The 26,751-nt window shown below is 35.8% G+C and overlaps 1 protein-coding gene across 2 annotated transcripts in view; it reads left to right on the forward strand.

Moving 5' to 3' along the window:
• MIPOL1 (mirror-image polydactyly 1) overlaps positions 1-14,790 on the forward strand; it is a 291,999-nt gene extending 277,209 nt beyond the window's left edge. For both annotated transcript variants that reach the window (XM_054589247.1, XM_054589175.1), the window contains exon 13: positions 14,597-14,790. In XM_054589247.1, coding sequence (XP_054445222.1) covers positions 14,597-14,663 — 67 coding nt within the window. In that variant the 3' untranslated portion in view covers positions 14,664-14,790. The remainder of the gene's footprint in view (positions 1-14,596) is intronic.
• The last annotated feature ends 11,961 nt before the right edge of the window (positions 14,791-26,751 follow it).

Here is a 26,751-nt window from a genome sequence, read left to right on the forward strand (position 1 = left end):
CCAACAAAAAATGCATAGACACAGCCAACAGTGTGGTGATTACCAGAGGAAAAGGGGAGTGCGGGGAGGTAGAAGAGGGTCAAGAGGGTAAAATGGTGATGGAAGAAGACTTGACTTGGGCCGGTGAACACACAGTGCAATATACAGATTCTGTATTCAGACTTGTACACCTGAACCCTATATAATTTTATTAACCAGTATCACCCCAATAAATTCAATAAAAAATAAAAAAGGAAGAAATGACATCACTTAATTTTTAACAAAAGACACTCTAAAGATGGTGATAATGATATTTTAAATAGGGCAACAATATAACCAAAAAACAGTCCATTTCATGCTAAAAGAAATAAAGGTCTTCTATGTGGCTTCAGGTGTAATTTATGTAGAGGTTCATATGGACTGTCCTTTAACCTGCGGAACAAAGCAAAATACAAAAACCATAATTAAAAAAATAAAAAGAGGAACCACTCCATTGATCTGCATTCTTTTTAAAAAATACCACTAGCATACCCTTTTTCAACTCTTAGAAATCCAAAGAGTTTTGAATGGAATAGTTAAAATAGTTATCCTTGTTATCAAATTTGTTCCTATATTCTGCCCTGTGGCTGCTTGGTTTTGACTTTGATGCTTTTCCCTTAGAAGATGCATAAGTAATTCACATCTACGGCAATTTCGTTCTTTTGTATGCTTCATTTTTCTTCCTGATAAGTTAGGAAATCAAAAAGAAGAGCCGAAGATGCTAATTTTAAGAATCAGTAATTTATTATCACATTAACTAAATTCTTCCTGATACCAAAAGGATAACCTTAATTTAGTTCTCACTTGGGGTGAAACTTCACGTAACATCTTTCCCCACAAGCCCCTAAACTCCCTCCATGTGAAGTGGGAGAAATCACTTCTTTTCATGTAATTGCTTTATCATTTGATGCCCTTCTGCAAGGCCCTTGACCAAATATTTACTTCAAATCTTTACATGAAGTAATGTTATTTCTTTATTCTTGAAACATATTTTTAGGACTCATCATCAAAATTTCATTGCCTTACTTTAGAATTGAAACTGTAACTGAAATTACTCCTAATTCCCAATATATATGTGTGTGATATTTATTCATAAGTAAACAATATGCTATTGATGTTCTAGAGCCTGGTCTGGTAGTAACCAAGAATACAGTGATGAACAAAGTACACATTATCCCTGACCTCATGGAACTTCATGGGCATGTTATTGGTGTTGAGTTTTCTTGAGACTGTTACATGATTTAAATATCCTCTGACAGAAAAAGTGAAAGAAGCCAATACATTGACACAATCTTAATTCATCCTACTATCTTAGTCATTTCCTGATATTAAGTTAGGGACATAAGCAAAATAACCCCATTGTCTTCTGTAAGCACTTTCCTAATAGTATCCATTATGCTAGTGCTGCCATAGACTGATTGGAATCCCACAAACTGTCTAGACATCTGATTAACTAACAAAGTCTTAATTAAGCCCTTTGGATAAATTGGGTAAATTATACCAAAGAAATTTTAAAATCTAAAACTTAGAGATATATAAAGAAGGAAACATAGTTTTAATCCTTCTCCTTGTTCTAATTTTTAAATGGAGTGAACCAAAAGTAAAAAAAATGCCAAGTTTTACATATTTTGATTGTTCCAGGTTTACCTCTTATGTTTATTAGTCATGTAAGTTGATAGGAACTGATGTTATGATTGATTGGTGAACCTAATATTTCAAGGTTAACCTAGAAGGGAGCAATGTTAGTCTATTTAAAATATAGGTAACTTTTCAGTACCTTGTCTAACTTAGATATTAGGGACATTGAATGAGGAATGTCATATTCCTTTGGGGGGGGGTCTTAAAACAACATAAATTTATTATCTTAACAATCCTGGAGGTCAGAGGTCCAAAATCAGTTTCACTGGGCCAACATCAAGGCATCAGGAGGCTGCATCCATTCTTGATGGCCTGGGAGAATCTGTTCTTAGAGAACACCTGCATCCTTGGCTTGTGGTCCTTTCCCTCTGTCTTCAAAGCCAGCGAATAGCGTTCTTCCAGTCTCTCCCTCTGACTCTGCTTCCATAGTCACATCTCTCTTAGGAAAGTCAGATTTCTAATCTGAGCATAGTTGAATATACATCTGTTAACTTTTTCTATGTTCTATTTAATCTCAGAAATAAATCCAAGGTTTTTGCTTAATTCCAAGGTGGAAAACAATTTCTTGGTGTTAAAAGTAAAGCTGAATCAAGCATGGTAAAAAAAAAAAAATGACCCAGGAACCTTGATGCCTGAGTACAGCATACTCTCGCTTTCTCATTATCTTCCTGTGTAACACACTCTCTTCTTCACCATATTTAAAACCTTAGAACTATTTTTAAAAGGTATAACCTAGACTTCACTATATTATAACATGCTACAGCTGAAAATTTTTTTATATGGTTCATCTTTACAGAAGATTTTGTATTTGTAAAAAGACATCATGTGACATACCTACAGAAGGCACACCTAAAAACTTCATAGAACACAGCTGTTGAGGAGGTGGCATTTGCAGAATAAGTACTCAAGAAATATTTCTGAATGAATGAATGATAATGCTTGATAAAATGGCATATTTGAGGAACTAAATTAATCTATCCATATTATTTCTTTGCATCATTTATTCTAATGCTTCAAAATATCTTTTTTATACAGCAAAATAGTTTTGAGGAAAGTATTGAATTAGGTTTATTAATGTGAAAGCTGTGGTAGAAATCAACAAGCTAATTAGTAAATGATTAATAATGATGGTATAAAATTAAATGTTGACTGCATGTACCCATTTGTTTTTCTTCTTTTTTTTTTAAATAAATGTAGACTCAGTTGACAACAAATAGGAACAATCTTATCTGTAGACAAAGATAATAGTCACATCCCTGGTATCACTTAAGAGCTAATGCAATTCCCAAAATATATCTATTTTGATACCTACTAATTGATACCTGAAATTCCTCCGTGAGATTCACGTATTTGGGTTAAAGCTTTATGTAATAATAAAATGCAGATATACTTGGTAGCCTTTTTTTAATCACATCATATTATTTTTTTTAAACATATTTTTAAAGGACAGTATTTAGAGTCAATGGGAGGAGAAGATGAGAGGATGAGATTTATGATGGGAATTCAGAGAGGTGCCACTGGATAAATTTCTGCTTGGCATTGGTTTTGTTTTCTGATTTTTGTTTTTGTTTCTCTCTCTCCCTCTAGATTCATTTATTGCTGTTGGAATTCCATTTTAATAATTATCACTACCAAGTTATTGTAGTCATAGAATTGTGCACTTGAAACATGTATAATTTTATTAACCAATGTAACCCCAATAAATTCAATTTTAAAAATCTATTTTTTAAAAGACTTTATTTCTTTTTAGAGAGAAGGAAAGGGAGAGAAACATCGATATGAGAGAGATGCCTAGATTGGTTGTCTCTCATACACCCCCAACTGGGGACCTGGCTGACAACCCAGGCATGTACCCTGACTGGGAATCAAACCACCAGCCTTTCGGTTCACAGGCTGGCACTCAGTCCACTGAGCCATACCAGTCAGGGATTAAAAATCTATTTTTAAAATAACTCCCAATGCCCTGGCCAAGTGGCTCAGTTGGTTGAAGCATCATCCATACACCAAAAGATTGCAGGTTCGATCCCCAGTCAGGGCACATACCTAGGTTGTGGGTTTGATCCTTAGTCGGGGCATATATCAGAGGCAACTGATCAATGTTTCTCTCTCACATTGATCTCTCTGTCTCTCTCTCCCCCTCCACCCCCCACTTTCTCTCTCTCTCTAAAGAATCAATAAATATATCCTTAGGTGCTAATTTTTTTAAAAACTCTCCCCAAAAAATATAAATAAATAAAGTTACTAGCCATTTACATTGATAATCTGTTTTATAATAAAAATCTTAAAAATGGTGTTCATATACAGTCCTTATTTATTACATACTTATAATGAAATTTCTGTGACATCCTTTTCAAAATATTTTATATGAATTTATATAGTAAATAATTGTCCTTTATCCTCTTTTTCCTTTAGTAAATTGATCTTGTGATAATTATTTTGGCTTCCTACATCTCTGATATTATCAATGTTTTCCTCATTTTCTCTAGTATAATTAGAGTTGAAATCTTATTTCAACTATCATTATTATAGTGTTCAATTCTAGATAAATAAATTATGCCCATATCCAAATGAGCCACAATTTATTATTAACACTGACTTGCTGACAATAATACCAAAAGAAATGTTTTAGGCTTAAAGTTTTATAAAAATGAAATCTTTTTTTAAATGAGATCTATTTGTAATCCTTATTTATTTAATAATGAAGCTGCTCAATTTTTAAAAATGTTTTCTTGGGTAAGGCAAAATGCACAATATCATCATAGTATTGTTAGACTGGTAATATTTTGGAATATATTTAGTTTTGATAAAGAGTGACTCATGAACTTTGTAGTGAATATATCTTGACTGTTGAAACCCAGAACAATCATTAAATTTTAATTTAAAAAAGAGAGTAAGTGCTCTGGGCAATGAACCATATTAGGCACGACATCAACTTCAGTAAGCAATGCTCTGCAAACCCACCATACTTGCCAGGTATCATCACAGTCTAGAAACTTCTTTCCATGCCACAGGTGGTCAGATTAGAACATGCAGCGTTATCACTCTCTGTCTCTCCACTTCAGTGATCTCTACTGATCAGTGTCATTCCTTTACTGTGAGTTTCAGGAAACTGATTCCATTTCTCTCCCTCTCTTTCCCAACTTCCATATTCATGCTAAGAAACACCAGTACCAATGTCAACCATCTGTGCTGTTCTTTTGCCTCCTAAGTGCTAATGATTTTTACCTCTTCTCCACTTCAGCTACAGCGGGTGCTGTCATCACTCAGAACTTTTCTACATCTGAAATCCTAAGATCAAAGTTGCTTCTTTGACAATAACCACAGCCTTATTCCAACTATTCTTGCTGTTCAGTTTCAGCACAAATCAAGACAACATCTGGTCCCTTGCTTCCTCCATTTTTTCCTGAACTAACAGCCTCTTACAGACTTGCTTTCTGGATTCTAGGTTTAATCACCTTCTCCCCAGTACACAGTCGTCTTATACCCTTGTCTTTCTTAACCTACATGCCCAATAAGTCGCACTTATATGTTACTTCTTTTTCTATAACTTATTCTCACCATATATACCCCCAAAGTATAGAGTTAATGAGAAAAAAATTCATACTGCTATGATGATCAATGTATCCTACAAATTGTGTAGGCTCTAGCTGTATCTGGGTCATCAGTACCACGCAGCATTCCTTTCACATGCCCAAGGTCACCTCCGTTCCTTGTCTCATTAAACTGTCGCCATTCTCTGCCAGCCTTTTTTTTCCACCCTCTGCTTTCAGATTCATGGGGGAAACTGAATCTGACAGGCATAAGTTCTGTCAATTAACTTCTTCTACACCCACAAAATTATCCACAGTTGTATTCTTTCTACTTCTTTCCCTGTAGCATCCAAGGAAAAGTTATCCAGTCCTATTTTCAATGATTATACTGCAAGTCGTGTTTATAACCCCATCCTCTGAGACCCCATTTAAAAAGATATCTTCATCTCTTACACTTCAGTGTCTTTCTATAGTTTTCTCTCCCATAGTCCATAAATATATTCCTGTGCCATCCATTTCTTTAAAAACGTCTACAGCTTACCATCCCCCTATAACGGCAGTCCTCTTTACTTTCTAACCAACCTATTATAAAAAAGCCTTAAGCTGGTCACCACCTTTTCACATTCCATTCAGGCTTCCTCATGCTTCCATCATGCCATTAAAACTGCACTAAAAAGGCTGGCATTTCCTAACCAAATGGGCACTTTCACTTTGATCTGGTCTAAGTATCTAACCCTGTTGATCAATCCTTTTTGAAATTCTCTTGAGATTCTGTTACAGCACCTACTCTCATCCATTTTTTTCCACTTTCCTGTTTTCTCAGATTCTTTCGTCAACCCCTTTCCTTTTAATGTTTGTTTTCATTTCGGTCCTGTCCTCTTCCCACCTCACTTCTCCTTTTATATTTCTCTCTTTGAACATTCCCATCCACTTCCATGGCTTCAGTTGCAACTTAGAATAAGATCTAGTTAGTCATGGCCCACCAGCCTCATCCCTGCCATTCTCCACCTCCTACCCCATTTAGCATAAACCTAGAATTATTCTTTAACACATACTGTCATATACAGTGCCTGCTTAATATCCCCACTTATTGTCCCACCAACATCTCAAATTTATATGCACCAAACGGAATTCGTCCTCCACACACACATGCTCCCCAACAAAAATCTGCTGCTCTTCCTCTCCGTGGTCTTGGTTAGTATGTCGCTATCTGTCCAGTCACCAAAACCAGACACCTGGGAGTCATTTTTCTTGACCACCCCATCCTACCCTCAAAAGTCACTAAGTCCTTTTGATTCCATGTTCTAGATATCTTGCAAATTCATCCACTTCTTTCCATCTGCACTGCTGAAGCTCTGATTGGTCTCAGTAGGATTATTTTTCTGTTGTGGTATATCTTCAAAACATAACGTTCACCATTTTAACTATGTTAAGTGTACAGTTTTGTGGCTTTAAGTACATTCACATTGTTGTGCTTACTAGGATTATTTTAATAAAAAAACTCTCTGGACTTCCCACCTATAGGCTAACCTGCCTCCATCCCATTCCTATATCTGGCCAATGTGGTCTTTCTAAAATGAAAATAATGGTACTAGATGAGTTAAAACCCTTTCACTGCTTCCCACTGTCTACATTAGTGGTTTCATCACAAACTTTTCACAGGTCCAAGCTGAAGTGAGGTAAGAAATAATGTAATATATCAAGTTTTTCTAAATTTCTTCAACCTAAAAGTTGAGTGAATTAATGAATGACAACATTAAGCAAGATAAGAAATACTGAAACATATGAAGGAGGTAAGATAAGTTTTGTTTTAGATATGCTGAGAATTATATGCCTTTGGAATAAGCAAGGGGAGCCATCTGGGAGGCAGTTGGATGTGTAAGTCAAACTCAGGAGAGAGTTTGGAGATGGAGGTCTTTATTTGGACGTCAGCAGCATTTAAGTGGAATCAAGGGAGCAAATAACATCTCTTGAGGAAATTATGAAAAATGTGAAGAAAAGTTGGTAAAGTAAATCAACATTAAAAGATTAGCAGAGAAAGAACAGCCATTGTAGCAAAAGAAAAAATACAGTTAAAGTCTTCCCACCCTGCTGCCACGGTTGAAAGAGCAGGTCTTTGATGCTAATGGCAGACTCTATGGGTAGCACTTTCCATGGCTTTTCTGCCTCCTCTGCTGAAGGATGATTGTTATCCATCTCTCCTGAATTTCCCTAGTTGTTTCTCCTTGAAAAAAAATTTCTAGCTGACTATATTTGATGGGGCAACCTCATTGCCTAAATAATAGGAAGTGTTTTTCTGGAGAAATTTGGCCAATAAGAATGCTACTCTCACATTGACAAATACAAAAATTCCTCTCAAAAATGGAACCTAGAGATCAAGATGGAGGAGTGAGTGGAAGTCACACTGACCTCCTCCCAGGACCAATCTGGAATTACAACTAAATTGTGGAAAAATCACCTGGAACAACGAGAGAGGGAGAGAGGAGCTTTATAACCTCAAAGACAGAAGAATCAGTTTTAGTGCAATCTAACTGATAAGGAATACAGTACAGACTCAAGAAGGCGGGTGGGGCACCCATGGGCAGCAGCAACAGAAGGATATTGAAAGGGCCAGTTGGATCCCCCAGAGAAGAGAGGGGTCTAAACCAAAAGCGGGGATCTCCAGCACTAGAGCCCAAAGAGTGCACCGAAAACAGCCAGCTGAGAAAAGTGGCAGAGTTGCTCTCTGCCAGAGATAGGCAGCTGGAGACGCAAAGAGCCGTTTAAAGGGCCAATGCATAAATTTTTATTTGCAGCCACTTACCCTGGTCTCTGACAAAGGCAGGAGCAGAGTGGGCTAGAGACGCCTGAGAAGAGATTGCAGAAGGAGGCTTTGGGGAGAGAACTGATAGTAGCTGGCGGGATCTCAGTGCTGACTCATTCCCCATGCGGCAGCAGCCTCCTTGCTCAGGCAGGGACCGCTCCCCCTGAGCAGCAGCAGCAATCAAAGGACCCGATAGCTGTGCCACCCCCAGGTGGGATTCCACTCCGCCCTGCACTGTCTGCGCCACCTACTGAGTGCAGAGTGGCAGCCACATATAGTAAATCCCTGGCTAAAGGGGCCACAGAGTGGTCTGGAGACACTTGAGAAGAGACTGGGGATGGAGGCTTTGGAGAGGGAATGGAGACAATAGCTGGTGGGATCCTGGTGCTGACTCCTGCTGCATATGGCTGCAGCCATCTTTCTCAGGAAGAGACCACTCCCCTGAGTGGCAGCAGCATGAAAGGACACAATAACCCATCCACAGGAGGGGTTCTGCCCTGCCCTATGCTTTCTCTAAACCAGCCTGCTAAGTGCAGAGTGACTAGATTAACAGCTGAAGGAGACAGCCGCAGACAGTAGATTCCTGGAAGTCTCAAACAAACTGCCTAAGGTCAGACAGGGACAACATCTGACATCGTCAGAGGCAGATCCAGAAAGAAAAAACAGCAGTCTCCTATCATAGAAGTTCACACCACAAAGTCAGGAAATCAAGACAGATCAGTTTTAAGAAGCAGAAGCAAAAAAGAAGAGTCTGGAAAGACAAAGAAACACCCCCCACTCGAAGGGAAAGGAGCAATCCCCAGAAAGAGAACTCAATGAAATAGAGGCAAGTAAACTATCAGATACTGAGTTCCAAACAACAGTTCTAAGGAAGCTCAATGGGCTCAGTGAGCTCAGAGAGAATTACAAAAAACTACAGAGAAACTACAAGGAACTTACTGCAAACTATATCAGCATGAAAAAGAACATAGAAACTATCAACAAGAAACAAGAGAAACCAAAGAATACAATTTCTGAATTGAAGAACACAGTAGAAGGAATCAAAAGCAGGCTAGATAAAGCAGAGGATCGAATCAGCGAGCAGGAGGGTAAGGTAGAAAAAAAGCCCCCAGAAAGAGCAAGAAAATGGAAAAAGACTCAGAAAGAATGAAGAGGCATTTAGGGAAATGCAGTACAACCTGAAATGTAATGATATCCATAAAATAGGGATACCAAAAGGAGAAGAGGATGAGGAAAGGATAGAGAACCATGTTTGGAAAAGTAATGATGGAAAACTTCCCTAATTGGAGGAGAGAAAAAGTCCCATAAGTCCAGGAATCACAGAGTCCCATTCAAGAGGAACCCAATGAGGCCCACTCTAAGACACATCATCATTAAAATGGTAAATAGCAAGGACAAACAGAATCCTAAAGGAAACAAGGAGGAAAGAGATAGTAACATATAAGGGAGCCCTGATATGACTAGCAGCTGACTTGTCAACAGAAACACTGCAAGCCAGAAGAGAATGGCAAGAAATATTCCAAGTCATGAAAAGCAAAGGCCTGTACCCAAGACTGCTCTACTCAGCAAAGCTCTCAATTAAAATGGAAGGCGAAATAAGGAGTTTCCCAGACAAAAGAAGGCTAAAAGAATACACCTCCACTGACCCAGCATTGCCAAATCTGCTAGAGGGACTGCTTTAGGTGAAGAAAAAAGTCTATAGATACCCAGTTCTTTTCACAGTCATTAATACGTGATATTACCAATATTTTTTAATACATATTAATCTGATTGTGACAGTGATGTGTTATTTTAATTGTTCCTTTATTATGTGTTGAAACTATACCTGTTTTTGTATATTTCTTGCCTATTTCTATTATTTTTAAAAAGCTTTAAATGACTTTTTGGTATTCTTTATCAGTTTTTTGATTAAAGGTTTGTAGAATTTGTTTCCCTAAAAAAAAAAAAAACCGAAAACTATTAACCCTTTTTTAGATGTGTGGCAAATACTTTCCCATTCTATTACTTGTCCTTTAACTTTTTTATGTGTATATTACTATATAGTCTTAAATGTTTAATATAGTCATATTGTCAATATTTTACTTTATAGCTTCTGGGTTTGAATATTTGACTTCAGGGTAAGAAAAATATTATTTTGTATTTTCTCCTAAAACTCCTTAGATTCTACATATTGATTTTTACCTCACCTGAATATATCTTTTATGATGTGTGAAATAGGGCTCTATATTTGTTTTATTTCAAGTAATAGTGGATCATGCACCTTATTTGTTGAATAATCCTTATTTCCCCCATTGATTTGAGATATCAATTTAATCATATATTACAGTGTTAGATATATACGTTTGTTTCTAGAATGCTCATTATATTTCATTGATCTCCTTGATTATTTCTGTGCTGGTGTCATGTTGTTTTAATTGCTGAGACTTTACAATGGTTTTAAATTTTTTAATATTTTATAATTGACATTTTAAAAAATAAATAAAATCAATCTGCATTTAAAAAGGAAGGAAGGAAGAAAGGAAGGAAAGAAGTAAGGAAGGAAGGAAGGAAGGAAGATGGAACTCCTACCTTTTGCAACAACATGGATGGAACTGGAGAATATTATACTAAGTGAAATAAGCCAGTCGGTGAAAGACAAATACTGTATGATCTCACCTATAAGTGGAATCTATTCAACGAAATAAACTAACAAACACAATAAACCACAGGCATGGAAACATGGAGCAGACTGAAAGTGACCAGAGGGGATGGGGAAAGAAGACGATGGTGGAAAGAAGGGGAAGGGATTAAACAAAGAAAATGTATGAATGACCCATGGACATGGACAACAGAGTGGGAATTGACTGTGGGGGGAGGGGGAGGGTGGGTGGAGGAGGGGTAAAGAGTTGATAAATGGGGACAGAAAGAGACTGCCTTTGGGCAATGGACGCACGATACAGTATGCAGAGGATGTTTTGCTGAGTTGTACACTCAAAATCTGTATGGTTTTGTAAACCATCATCACTCCAATAAATTCAATAAATAAATAAAATGAAAAATAAAACTACAAGGTCTGTCCAGAAAAGGTCTAGCCAGTGTTAATATAACAAGAACAGTTTGAATGACATCAAAGTAACCTGGCAGCCAAGGAGAGCAGACTAGAATGTACATGTGTGAATGATGACAACTTCACCCCACTAGTCAGTGGAGGTGGTAGACACTGTTGAGTGAGCATATGTACTGTGTGCCATCGCATTCAGAATGACTGAGTGGCTGAGTGAGTTGAGCAATGAATCTGCATCAAATTTTCCATTAAGCTTGAACATTCCTCCACAGAAACTATTTGGATGATTCAGAAGGCTGTAGCTATAGTAGGCACCAGGGAATTGGCAGCTTCATCACAATAACGAGACCTCTCAGACATCATATCTCATGCAGAGTTTTTTGGCAAAACATTAAATCACCCTACAACCCTGATTTGGCACCCTGTGACTTCTGGCTCTTCCCAAAACGAAAATCACTTTTGAAAGGGTAGAGATTTCAGACCATCAATGAGACTCATAGGATGGGGCACCTGATGGCAATTCCAACAGAGGATTTTGCAGAGTGTCTTAAACAGTAGGAGACACTGGGAGAGCTGCATGAGGTCTCAAGGTGCCTACTTTGAAGAGGGCTGAGAGACATCAATGCACTATGTACAGTGTTACTTGTGTCTTGTATCTGCTTCAATAACTGTCTCTTTTTCATATCGCATGGTTGGATATTTCTGGACAAACCTTGTATGTATTTCATTGTACTACATACTATTACATAGATACATAGAAAATATAAAAATAGTGTCATTTGAAATAAATAGGATTTCTATCAAATATAACTTTTTCACATTTATATAGAAATTACAGCAAAAATAGACTGAAACTACTAACTCCTAACTATGTGCAATGTCACCAATTTACCCTTCTATAATGAGTTACTGAAATAGCAGAAGAAATACACCAACAAATATGTTCCCAATTTGACTTAAGTAAGAACTTGAGGAAAAAAATTAATGAAGCTATTCAGACAAATAATCCATTAACCAATAATCTGAAATCTTTAGTTCTCCAGTAACCCAGACCCTAGTGGAAGTAGCTTTGAACTAAGAACAAGGAAACTAGGCCCAGATTTGTCACTTTTACCACAGAACCTCATACAAGGGTTTACTTGGCTAAGCTTCAGTTTCTTCATATTAAAAATGGAGAAATTCTAACCCTAGCTCTACCCTTTTTCCAATGTCATGAAGCCCTTGGGAAGCTATTGTTGAGTAAAATGTAGAGGAGTTGTAGCCTATTTTAGTAAGTGACATAATTTTTTAAAGGATATTTTCAATTTGGACAGTAAAGAATAGCCCACAGGCAAATCCTGCAAGGTGTTTCAACAGACATACACATCTACCTTCCTGTTGGCACAGTCAGCGCTTGGCAGGTGCATTTCATTCCTTACAGGAAGGAATAGGTGCTTCATTGTGTTTCAGAAGTCAGTAAGCTTTTACAAAACTAAGTAATTGACATTTTTCTCATTTCTGAGATCAAATTTTCATAAATCATTCAACCTGGATAAACTGAGAATGTGGTTGATCTAGTAATTGTTGAAATATAGTAAAGACATTGCAAAACATGATATTTAAGTATTTCCTCCTAACTTCTTCCCTTAGTAAAATGTACTAAAAAAGTCCTAATGTATACAAAGGAAACAAAAGTAAGAAGAGCCTGTCTGTAAAGGAGAAGCCAAAAGAAGCACACAGATTTATCTCAGTAATATGGGATTCCATGGACTTGGAATTTGTAGTGATAATAATTACACAGAATAGAGTTTACTTTGATAATACATTATCAGGAAGTTTTTTTTAATAAAGTGGATGATTTTGTGGTATATATTTAGCCAACTTGAAAATAACTATTTCCTTCCCTTTTACAGTATATGTGGCGATATGCTCTTAATGTCTCCTCAGGATTTCAACTGGCAGCTGTTTGTCAACCGTTAATTATCTTTTAACAATACATTAAAAAATTTATACCGACTTTCTTCCCCCCTTCTACAATTCGAGGTAGTGAAACTTTGTCTAAAGGAATTATGTAATCCTATGACTCTCAATTTCTAGTGGATAAGATAGCACTAGTTTTTATCACTCGTCCAACTTACACAAACTGATCTCCAAATAGAGTGAATTGTCCAGTGAATCTTCCAATTCAAGTATTTGCACCACTAGTCTGAAGGTCTTTTAGTGAATGTCTAATACTTGTATAGCTTCCATTTGAGAAATTTGTAGTGACAAACATAGGATAGATTTGCCTTTTCACTCTAAGACCATTACTACATTTCTCAAAGCAAAGATGTTTCAGTGCACCCAATTCTTCCATTTCATATTCCTGTTTTCTAACGGGATTCAGTATATGCAGAATCATCCAGTAACCTGGAGCGAGTTTTCAGTGCTGGATGCAGCTGATGAGTCATCTGAACCAGTGTGTATGACACTAAGAATATCCTCATTCCTTTAGTGTCTAGCTCTGCCCTAAGTTTATTTGCAAAGGACCCTCATGCGCAGATCCATATAAATGAGGCAAGCTGGGGCAGACTAGACTGTGCCGCTCAGCAGTCTCTGAGGACGGAAGACTGTGTATATGAGAACTGCTGGGCATGCTTTTCACTTATAATAAAGATTTCTCTGTGTATAACACCAAGCACATTTTCAGTTAACGTTTTATACGTTCAGTAAAGAAAATAAAAGAAAAAAAAGGAATGGTCTGATTCCATCATCTTTTGTCAAGCAGAACTCTCACTGATCCACATGAATGTGATCTCCCTCCCATAGAGTAGCCTAAAAATGCTACAGATTGGACTTCAGACCTTTTCCCTCTATTTTCAGTATAATTGGTGAGTTTTTAATGAACTAAAAATCATTTCTCTTTGACCAAAAAGCCTATTTATACTACTCAGGAATACAAAGTTTTTAAATGTGCTACAGAAAGTCTGGTTTTATGACCATAGAATCATTTGTGTATATTTAAATTATTTTCATGCCACTGAGACACGAAGTTTTTCCCACCTAGTCACCTAATCCCTGGCTTTATTTTCATGGGGTGACTCTATGAAAAAGAAATATAATGCATAAGAATTGTGCAGTAGACCTACGTGTCACTTTTTTAGCTAAGTAACAGGCAGAAGATTGCTAGTATTTCTGCATTGAAACGAGTGCCTCTTAGGGTAAAATCGGTTTGAAACTGCTCTGTGTTTAATGTGCCCTCCTGTCATCGCTCAGTAAATGGTAGATTCATAACCTTAATGCAAGTTGGTAAATGTATTGAAATGAGTATCTTATGTTTTTCATGTAGCATCTAATGGTGACATAATCTGAAGATCTGGGCTAAAGTTTGTGCTGTTGCTGTTTTTTAACCTCAAATACTTGGCAGTCTGCACCAGTGTGTCTTGCTTATATTGATGCTTTGTTTCTCGACATGACTGCCAGGGCCGCTTGGTCACGGGCAAATACTGTCCTTTTTCAGCCAAAACATTCCTGACAGTAATTGTACTCGCTATACTCATTTTTTTCTCTTTCCACCCTCCCCACCACCCCCTGCCCCTAATTTAGGTTGGAAAGGCTGGTGGACGTCCTGAGGAAAAAGGTTGGAACAGGGACCGTGAGGACAGTGATCTGACTGAGAAAACGACAGTCTGGGAAGCAATCACATCTGGTGACCAGGCTGCTTCATTCAACACTGTGTAAACACTAAAGCCTTAACTTAGCAAACAGTTGTTAGAAGTGGGACACTCCAACCACATTCCAAGCTGAGATAAAATCAAATCACAAATGTTTAACCACTTTGTTGCTGACTTGAGTTATTTATCCAAATGTATTAACTACAGACTTTTACCAATGAGTAGCTATAAAGTTGTAGTTTATGTTGTAACTTATTTTCTATCTCACTATATTTAATATCACCCTTTTTACTAAGAGACTATTATAGAAACATGGTGAAGTTGGTTAGGATAGTATCTTCACATATGGTCCTTTCTGAATCAGAATGCAGCAAAGTAAATATTGTCTAAACCTTAATCCACTGTGTTAGGTCAAAACTTCAAATACATGCATTTTTTTCAATATAGCGTTTATTTCTTACCTAATGAAAGAAGCTGAGACATAAGAGTATATAGTCTTCCTTCAATGCATGCATCTAATCTTTATTAGTATTAAAGAATATTAAGTATAGATACTAAGAATTAAATGTATAATTTCTTTTAGTAAGAGTTTGGTACATCAAAATTACATTAATCAAGGCATGATTTCTTCACTAAAAATATTGCTGACTGATTTCAATAAAAAAGATATTGTTAATGTGTACTTGTAAATTCATGTCGATATTTTTTAATGTTTGGTCTGAGTAACTATCTAGATTTTACTTAAGCTGTAGAAATTGCCAAGTCTGTCTAATAGAGTGAGACATTTTTAGCTTGAAAATCTATCTGTGCCAGCATGCAAGAGGCTATCAAACATGTTAAGTAGTCTTTTTTATTATTTTCATTTAATTTGAATTTTTGTTGTGGAGAAGGAGAATCCAATATGTACAATGCAATAAAATTATAATATAAAAACGTATGGTCTTAGAAAAAAGCAAACGTACAACTTGATTCAGGTTACCTACTTTTTTTACTTGAGATAACTCAAAATAGTTACAACATAGCAGTCACATATGACCATATGAAATTATTAATAAAACTAAGATTTTTATATGGCTCTAGGAAAAATATTTTCTTTCCTTTAGATTGAATAGATGAAAGGCCAATAGAAAATGATTATGTCTAGAACTGAATGAAAAAGACAAATAGAGATTGAATTCATGAAAAGTTTATAGGCAAGTGAAAATTTTTCTAAGTCCATACAATTCTTTAATTTGTCTTTAAGATTAAACTAAATCTATCATTACCTGTTTTCAAGATGCACCATTCCTTCATACGCCACTGGAGATTATCCACTTGATTTTTTTTACTCTGTGGGGAAACATAAGGTGCTTTATCACAGAGTGACAAAAGAATCATAATACTAACATCAGTTTCTCTCTTATTAAATCCATTAAGTTAGCTGAGAGTTAGAATCATCCCATTGAATTTAAATTTAGAATTTACTCACATTGCCTGCTTCTAATTATTTTTTAAGATATGAGAATTAGAAAATAAAGAACAACAAGGGTTAAAAACAAGGTACCTGGATATCTCTGTAGTCTCTCATAGGCCAGTGACTGTACAAATAGGGAAATTCCAAATAATTTGTTCATACATGGAGTCGTCTTTGGGCTCTAATTGAAATGTGTAACCATTTCACATGTGAAGGAACAGCATCTCTCACATCGTGAAGGTAAGTAAAGAGAAACAATTGCTGCAAAATTGTCCATTCCTGAGTCCTCTTCAAATCAACCCCAAGGAAATTTGAATTTTCAGTTTAGTCCTGAAGAATAGACAAATCTTTCGTGAATTATTTTGCTTGGGGCTTTATAAAGCACAAACTGTAGCATGAAGTTATTTTACAATTTCCAAACATTTTGTTCTAGAAATGATCAGATTACAGCAACCAGTTGCTATAATCAATATCCAGAAGTTTTCTAGAATTTGATACTATAAAGTTAGTTACAAAACAATTCTAATATCTACTATTGTTCAATGTAGATAATCACCCCAAAATACCACACATCCCCTTGAAAATGAATTGTCTACATAATTACAAATGCTAAGTATTATAGCCAATATTATCATTAATTGATTTCTTACGCTTAAAAATGTCCACCAACGTTTCAAATTGTCTTTTTTGTATGAAGAAATAAGCTTACTCATTGAAGATCAGTTCTCTACATATTCGATAGTAAAGCAACTTCAGAAGTATTTGAAGATACCCAGAGATGTTTCTCTGAGTTTGCTGTAAACATCAAGTCTAATTCCTCCAGTAACATGAGAATTCATTTCTTGTGAAAATAAGCAATTTAGAAGAAAGGCAGAAAAGATAATACAAATATGTATAGCACTTGATGATTTGCAAAGTTTTTTCACATCTATATTTTTTATTCTATTAACAACCATGTAATAATAATAAATTTTATATATCAGCTACATAATGATAATGATGACAATTTCAGTATTATTGTTATTATTATTACATACATTTTACAGATGAAGACACAGACCCAGAGAGGCCAGGAATTAGCCAAAGATTGGCTAGGATTTACCACTAAGATCTTATGACTAAAATACCTTGCAAACAATAGGCCTCCAAACCCTTCTATTAAAAATTTTTCTTTGTCTCTCTCTCTTTTTTTTTTTTTTTTTTTACTGAATTTAGAAGTTGGAGGAGGTGGGGAGAGAGAGAGGGAAACATTGATTTGTGGTTTCACTTACTTGTGCTTTCATTGGTTGATTCTTGTTATGTGCCCTGACTGGAGGTCAAACCTGCACCCTTGGTGTATTGGGAGGACATTCTAACCAACTCAGCTACCTGGCCAGGGCCTAAAAAGAAAGATAAATTAATAAAAATTTTAACTCTTACAATTTCTGTTACCATGTACCATTTCTTTGTGTACATATGTATGAATTCTCTAAAAATCAAGATTGTGTGCATTTCTTTCAAGGAAATACAATAATGTAAACTGCATGTGTACATAAATAGCATCGCATTATTGCTACTTCTCTATAGCATGCTTTGTCTTAACCTTCACTAATTAGGAATATTGTGACAACTCATTGTTAATAAAAAATAACTGAGTTGCTTTTTACTATTTTAATTTGGTCTTATGTTAAAACCTGACAATGTAGCTTTATCAATTGGATATCTAAACTTCAAGGCTTACTCCACCTCCCCAGAACAAATGTTAGAGATAAATCCAGGTATAGGCAAGTTACAAGCAAGGACATTGGTTATAAGCAAGGTATAAGCAGTTATGGTGAAGTCAATAGTTAATTATTTTCATATGAGAAAATTCCATTCTACTTTTATAAAATGAGCCACATGTTAAAATTATTTAAAATATTTACCTCATAAAATAATTTCCCTTTTTCAGTGAGAAACTGGGTCCTTTCTGTATTTATTCAAATAACCTGAAGAATCTGATTATTAGATCATAGAGTGACAAAATTAAGGGTCTTTTCACAAAAAAAGGTTAGAATATTAAAAATTCATAGTTTTTATATTGCATATAGTTGCATAGAAAAGCATTTTTATGTGTAGTACTTTTAAAGATTATAATTACAAGGTTTCTATTTTCAAATGCTCATGATTAATAAATCACATTATAATGTTAAAATAGCCATGGCTTACACATTTTGTCTTCTCATATAGGGTTTGTATGGAACCCAAATTTTTCACAACACAGTAATGTGTTGTTTATTTACAATTAATCTGTCTTCATAGCTATAACATGGATAATGTATACCTATATTCATAGATATAGTCCACATGCATATATCTATACACAGGTATATATACTCACAAACAGAAAAATACATTTGCCTTTTAAAAAATTGATTTATAAGTCAACTGTTAGGCTTCAGTGATTTCAGTATTTTGGTCATGTTTTATTAGAAATACACGTGGTTTCTGAGGTTTTTAAACAAATACATGGAATGGGTGAAAGATGTATATTGCTTGCGCTTAGCTAAATATGTCATCTCTAGAAAAGATGTGGTTTATTTTGGCACTGTTTTAAAAACTCAAATATTTTAAAGATTTGTGAAGTTGGAGCTTGTACATTTGAACTAGTAGCGTACGTTCCAGAAAGCATCTCAAGTTACCAATCTTATAATCCTTTTACTAGAATAACCTTCTGAAAAGGTTTTCTTTTGTATTATGTACTTTAAGTGAAATTTATAAAGGTTGAAGTTATCATTTTTAATGTAGAATTCCATACATAGAATTTGGAAATGATCAGTTTTAGAAAATTAGTAAAATATTGTATACTATTGATATTTATTTGCAGAAATCTAATACATGTATTTTTTGTTGTTGTTTTCTAAATACAGATTTAGAGTATGCTAGTACTTTGGGAACCACCAGCTTCTTGACTAATTATTATCAAAGGTACATTTTATGCACAAACCAAAATATCTAAAATATATATTTACTCTTTATTCACATAAATCACCTATTGCAAATTCTATACATTTTTGGTGCAATTCTTATACATTGATCTTAATCAAATTAATAAGTTATGATCCTAGAGACAATGTACTGGATATGCAATGTAAAACATATTGCAGTAAGGACACACATTAAATTCACTGTGAAAGTGTCTGGTTTCCTTAACCAGTTTAATAAAGATAAAAGTCAATATGAACAAGTTTCCTAGGTACCTTGGGAACCTTTCTAAACTAGATATAAAATTATACTAACAAAATATTAAAGAGAAACATTGTTCAAAAAATACAAGCGTTCCCCTTAAGATCAGGAACAAGACAGGGATATCCGATTTCACTTCTCTTACTCAACATAGTTCTGGAAGTCCCAGCCACAGCAATCAGGCAAGAAGAAATAAAAGACATCCAAACTGGAAAGGAAGAAGTAAAACTGTCTTTATTTGCAGATGACATGATACTGTACACAGAGAACCCTAAAGATCACCACCAAAGTACTAGAACTGATAAATGAATTCAGCAAAGTAGCAGAATACAAAATTAATGTCCAGAAATCAGTTGCATTTCTATATGCTGATAATGAACTATCAGAAAGGAAAATTAAGAAAGCAAACCCATTCAAGATTGCTTAAAGAAGAATAAAATACCTAGGAATAAATCTAACGAAGGATGTAAAAGACCTGTACTCGGAAAATTATAAGACACTGAAGAAAGAAAGAAAGAATGATACAAATAAATGAAAGCACATACTGTGGTCATGGATAGGAAGAATTAACAACATTAAAATGTCCATGCTACCCAAAGCAATCTATAGATTCAATGCAATTCCTATCAAGATTCCACAAAACTAGAATAAATATTTCATAAATGTATATGGATCCACAAATGGGCCTGCATAACAACAGCAATCCTGAGAAAGAAAAACAAAGTTGGAGGAGTCACACTACCTAATATCAAACTATAAGTCCATAGTAATCAAAACAACATGTTACAGACATAAAAACAAACACATAGATCAGTAGAACAGGATAGAGATTCCAGAAATAAACCAACACCTGACAGAGAAAGCAAGCACTTACAATGGGCTAAAGATAATTTATTCAATAAATAGTGTTGGGAAAATTGGACAGATACATGCAGAAAAATGAAACTATACCACCTTCTTACACCACACACAAGAATAAATTCAAATAGGTAGAAGACTTAAATGTTAGACATTTAAGGCAGTAAAATCTTGGACATAGCTTGTAGCAGTATTTTATCAGATACACCTCCTCAGGCAACAGAAATAAAAGAAAAAATAAACAAAAGAGACTACATCAGACTAAAAAGTTTTTGCACAACAATGAAAGCCATTAACAAAATAAAAAGACAACCCTCAGAATGGAGAACATATTCACCAGTACATCTGGTGAAGGGTTAATACCCAAAATTTATAAAGAACTTATAAAACTCAACACCAAAAAAAAAGATTCAATTGAAAAATGGGCAAAAAACCTGAATAGACACTTCCGCAAAGATGACATACAGATGGCCAATAGCCTCTGTATGTTGAAACAGATGTTGAAACAATGTTCAACATCAATAATCATCAGAGAGATGCAAATTAAAACCACAATGAGATACCACCTCACATCTGTCAGAAGGTCTAGCTTCAATAAACCAAAAAAACAAGTGCTGGCAAGGATGTGGAGAAAGAGGAACACTTTTGCACTGTTGGTTGGAATGCAGACTGGTGGAACCACCATAGAAAGCAATATGGAGATACCTCAAAAAATTAAAAATGGATCTGCCTTTCGACACCCATTTTCTGGGAATATATCTGAAAGAACCCAGAAGACTAATTCAAAAGAACATAAGCACCCCTATGTTCATTGCAGCATTATTTACAATTGCCAAGATGTGGAAACAGCCCAAACATCTATCAGTAGATGAGTGGATAAAACAACTATGGGACATTTACACAATGGAATACAAAAAGAAGAAAAAATTTACCTTTTGTGACAGCATGGGTGTACCAACATTACATTACAGCACATGTATGAATGACCCATGGACATGAACAACAGTGTGGGAATTGACTGGGGCGGGGGCGGGATGGGATGGGTAGAGGAGGGCAAAGGGGGAAAAAGTGATACAACTGTAATAGGATAAACATGATTTTAAAATAAAAAGAATTTAAAAATAAATGTGTGCACAATAACATTGTTATGCGAATTTTTGCTTTAAGCAATTATTTTTAAGATTTAAAAATAAGTGCATCATTTTATATTTATCGCACATTTACCATTTCCAATGCTCTTTTTGTAGTTCCAAATTTCCACCTGTTGTCATTTACCTTATTTCCCAAGTGCTTATCATTTACACTAATACTGGGCTAGGTGATGAATTCTTTCATCATTGGTATGTCTGAAAATTTCTCTCTCTCTCTCTCTCTCTCTGCCTTTATTTTGTGAAAAACATTTTTTGCAGGATGTAGAAATTTAGGTTGACTTTTTTTCCTAGTATTTTCAAGATGTTGCTTTATTGTTTCTGGCGTGCTTTATTTCTGCTGTCATTCTTATTTTGGTTCTCTGTACAGAAGATGTCCTCTGGCTGCTTTAAAAATTTTCCCATGTGTCCTATAACTCCTTTAAAATGTCATCCTTTTGACATCTAGCTTCCTAATCTTAATGTTCTCTTGAAGTAAAGTCTCTGTTTTCTCCAATTGTTTTTTTAGATTTTTTTCTGTTTCTTTGTTTTGGGGCACTGTTATGTGCATAGATGAGGTCTTCTTTGCATATTTCTTGCTTGAGTCCATAGACCTTATTATGTCTCTGACTTGATGTTCTTTGTCAATTTTAGGAGATATTTGATCAATATCTTTTTCCTCTCCTTCTGAGACTCCAATTACATATATATTTTTTCACCCTGCTCCTATATATCTTTTCCACTTTCTTCTGTGTTGTCCTTTTTTACTCTATGTACATTAGTTCTGAATTTTCAAAATAACCTGTCTTCCATTTCACCAATCCTGTCTTCTGCTGTTAAAACCATCTGTTCAATTTTTAATTTCAGATTTGGTTTCTTTTAAAGATTTTTTTTTTATTTTTAGAGAGAGGGCAAGGGAGGGAGAAAGAGAGGGATAGAAACATCAATGTAAGAGAGAAACATCACTTGGTTGCCTCATGTACACTCTCTGATCAGTGACAGAACTCGCAACCAAGGCACGTGGCCTGAATGTGAATAGAACCAGTGACCTTGTGCTTTGTGGGATGACACTCAACCAACTGAGCCACCCGAGTCAGGGCTCAGATTGGATATATTTAAATTCTACAGTTTCCTTTTGATATGTTTTGGTATATTCCAATTCTCTGGTGAAATATTCATCTTTCTAAAGATATTGTCTCTCCCTTTGCCTCTGTTTTCTTGAACATACTAGTCATAGCTATTTAAAAGCCTATGTCTACTAACTCCAATATCTGAATCACCTGTGGGCCTTTCTCTACTGTCAGTTTTGTTTATTTCTAGATGCATGGCCCTGTCTCTTGTCATGCTGCTCATTCATTGATTGAATGTAAGGCATCCTGAGCATCAGCTGATTTTGTCTTCCTCCAGAGAGGTCTTCCCCCTGTTGGGAAGATTGAGTGGAAGCAAATCACCTTAATCCAGTCAATTGTGCTGAGTTGATGCTGGGTTGCATTTTGAGTACGGCCCAGGTTTCTTCGCTTTGCCTCTCCTCCCATTTCATAGCTCACTGGGGCTTTCAAAGGTGAAAATGGTATCTTCTCTGGGGCCCTTTTAGATATTCTCATCTAAGCTTCTTTTAGTCTCCCACTTACAGAATTTGACAAGTATTTTGAAAGGGGAACTGGACATGTGTTTCAGACCCTTTGGTTCCCCATGTCTGTCACTCCAGCCCTGCGAGACTGCCAAAACACTGCTCGTTCCTCTGTCTCTAGCAACAGTCTTCTGCCAGGACAGAGCCCAGATTATCACTGTCACCTTCACCCAGAACCAGCAGATGCCTCCAGAGAAGAGCAGCTGCATTTCATCAGTTTACCTCTCTGTTCTCTGGAATTTTAGTCCCTCCAGTTGCCTTTGTTTTAGCCCCTCTATAATAGTTTTAAACATATATTTTGTATTTTGTCCAGTTTTTCTAGTTGTTCTTGGCATGCGCATTGGTCTGCCACACACTACTCTGTTGTGTCTGGAAACAGAATTCCAGTGAGCTTTAACATTTCTGTTACATTGTTCATTTCTGGAGGCTGTATTATGTTTGTTCCCAAATCTATTTGATAATTTTTTATGGTTTCTTGAGCCCATCTCATTTTAAATTGCTTTTTAAATTTTCTTATACATTTTAAACCTACATATTCTATACATAATTTCTGATTATTTTAATCTCTCAAGTATTTACTGCTCCAATTTTGCCATCTATTATTTCTTCTAGCTACATTTATGTTGCTTGATTTCCTTGGATGTTTGATGATTCATGAATTTGAGCTTATATTTCTTAGAATTATCCTCAGCGGGACTTTTCAAGGCCTGGGTATAAAGTAGGTTCCTCCACAGAGGCTCTGCATTTGCTTTTGCCAGTCACCTGGGAATATGTACAGGCTTTGGAGCACTTTAAAATCTTAATTTGAAGTTTATTGGGCCACTTAAATAATGATAATGGGTTGAAAGCCCACATGAAGGCTAGCTTATGTTTATGAAGTTCATAATGAAACCATCTCCATGGAATGAAAAAATATTGCTAAAATATCTATACTTCAGAATGCCACCTATAGATTTAATGCAATCCCTACTAAGATTGCAATGACATTTTTTACAGAAGTAGGAAAAAACAAACCTAAAATTTATGTGGAACCACAGGAGACCCCTGAATAGCCAAAACAATCCTGAGAGAATCAGGAGACATCACACTTCCGGATTATAAGCTATTCTGTAAAGCTATAGTAACAAAAGCAGTATGGTACTGACATGAAAAAAGACAAATAGATCAATTCAATACAATTGCAAGCTCAGAAATAAACCTAATCACATACAGTCAGTTAATACTTGACAAGAATACTCAATGGAGAAAAGGCAGTCTCTTTAATACCTGGAGCTGGGAAAATTAGATATTAACATGTAAAAGAATGAAACTAGATCCCTGTCTTACATCACTCAAAATTAACTCAAAATGGATTAAAGACTAAAACATAAAACGTGAAATTATGAAACTCCTAGAAGTAAACATAAGGAAAAATTCCTTGACATGAGTGTTGGCATTGATGGCTTAGGTATGAGAGCAAAGAACAAGCAACAAAATCAAAAATAAACAAGTGAGCAACATCAAACTGAAAAGCTTTAGTACAGCCAAAGACGACAACCTACAGAGTGGGAAAAAATATTTACAAATGATAAATATCTGATAGAGAGTTAATATCCAAACTGTGTAAAGAACTCATACAATTCAATAGCAAAAATTGTAATACTCTTAATTTTAAAATGAGCAAAAGACCTGAACAGAGTTTTTTTGCAAAGAAGGTATATGAAAGAGCAACAGGTACATGAAAAGATGCTCGACATCACTAATCAGGAAAATGCAAATCAAAACCACAATGAGCTGTCAGCTCACACCTGTAAAGTCAGACATCATCAAAAAGATAGGAGATACAACAAATGCCCATGAACATGTGGAGAAAAGTAAATACTTGTACACTGTTCTTGTGATTGTAAACTGGTACAGTTACTGCTGAAAACAGTATAGAAGGTACTCAAAAAAGTTAAAAATAAAACTATCTTATTACCCAGCAAGTCCGCTTCTGGGTGTATATCCAAAGGAAACAAAAACACTCTGTTTCCCCATGTTCGTTGCAGCCTTAGTTACAATAGCCAAGGCATGGAAACAACCTACGTGTCCATCAACAGGTGACTGCATAAAGAAGTTGTGATTAATATAATTCAGCCATAAAAAATAATAAGGAAATCCTGCCACTTGCAACAATGTGGATGGACCTGGAGGGCATTATGCTAAGTGAAATAAGACAGAGAAAGACAAGTACTGTATGACCTCATATGTGGAATCTTAAAAAAATCATAGGGGAATTTTTTTTTTAATCCTTTGTTTATAGCCTGAGGTTCAAGATTTCCCTCCTCAGGCAGACCCTGGACTCTATCCCTGTCCCCTGTCCCACTAGAAGTTTATGAATATCAAAACTCAACCTCACCCCTATCGAAAAGCAAAAGCTTTCAAGGTAAAAGGTGCCTTTTGTGCTTCACTTACCATAGAGAGCACCAGTATTACCTAGGTTTTGGCCTCTTGATGCCAACTGGCCAATATATTGATGCATTAGAGATGTTTGTCGTTTTCTACCTGGCATTTTTAGTTGCTTACAGGGACAGGTTCCAGGTCTGTCACAGCAGGAAACGGTAGTCAGGGCTGACTGTTACTAAGTTCATACACACACACATATAATTGTACTGCTAATAAAATGTTCTGAATTTAGTTCCACACTTAGTATCTCTTATATACCTGATGAAAATGAGTAGATAATAAATTTGCCTTCCAAGATCCGTAATTGCAGCTTTTTGTCCCCACCAGTAACTACAAGCAGTTTTTCATTGAGAAAAGAATTATGATTGAATAATCCAAATTAGCCTGGGCAAGAAAACAAACAGCTGCCTAAAATGAAATGTTTGCGTTATGAGCCATGTGCCACTTTGGTTTATCTGCAGCCAAAATGTTCAGGATCCCTATTCAATTCACCATGTTGCTGGGGAGGGCCTGGTTGCCCTGAATGAGCGCTGCCTGGTGATGAGTAAGAGGTTTCCGTGACACACAAGTTCAGACCTTGCAACTCTGTTTTTGTTGTTTGAGCTTTCTTCTCTGTTGTAGCTAGGGATCCGTCGTGGAATTTAAACACTTGTGTGGTAACTCCATTCCTTCAGCCATTGTGTTTGTTAAGCTCTAGCTAACGAACTTTTAACACTGACTTCATGTAAGGCAAGACCTAGAAAATGGCAGCAATCAGCATTTCTGGTTTTCTAGTTAAAACTGTTATGTTTTATATGTCTTCAGGCAAATAAGATGCTCTTGCCTGTCTAGTCCAGCTGCTCCCCAAAAAGCAGGCTTCTTGATATGTACAAAAAAATAAAGGAATAAACCAAAGTTCACCTAAGAAAGCTCAAATGAAGAAGTGACTCTCAAAAAGCATACCTATTGTAACAGAAACGTCCAAATGCATGCCTGCTGTAAAACTTAGGTACTTTGCCTAACACAGAGGAACTAAAATTGCATAATAGAAAAGGTGAGAGCTGCCAAATGCACCAGTAAAAGTGTACTTTGTGTCATGTGGCCCTTTCCTTCCAAGCCAACGGTTTCGGTCGCTTAAGGAGAGCCTCCACATAATGTCTCAAAGAGTGTTTCTCAGACCCATATGAATTATATACACATTGGCTTGCTAAAGGCAAGTTTTGGCTTTAAATCTCCAAGCTTCATTTTGCTTCTAAACATATTGTTTTGCCACAAAAACCAAGTGACTAAAAGAGAGGAGAGTGAATTTATTCTCCAAGTCATTAAACCAGTTCTGAAGATAATTCTGGAGGAGAAAAAATTCAAATACAGTTTTAACAATCATATAGTAATTTGACATAAAATGTCTCAGT

Source organism: Pteronotus mesoamericanus, unplaced genomic scaffold (genome assembly GCF_021234165.1).
Source record: "Pteronotus mesoamericanus isolate MK-2021 breed Mesoamerican mustached bat unplaced genomic scaffold, CSHL_Meso_final contig_100, whole genome shotgun sequence".
Classification (NCBI taxonomy): Eukaryota; Metazoa; Chordata; class Mammalia; order Chiroptera; family Mormoopidae; genus Pteronotus; species Pteronotus mesoamericanus.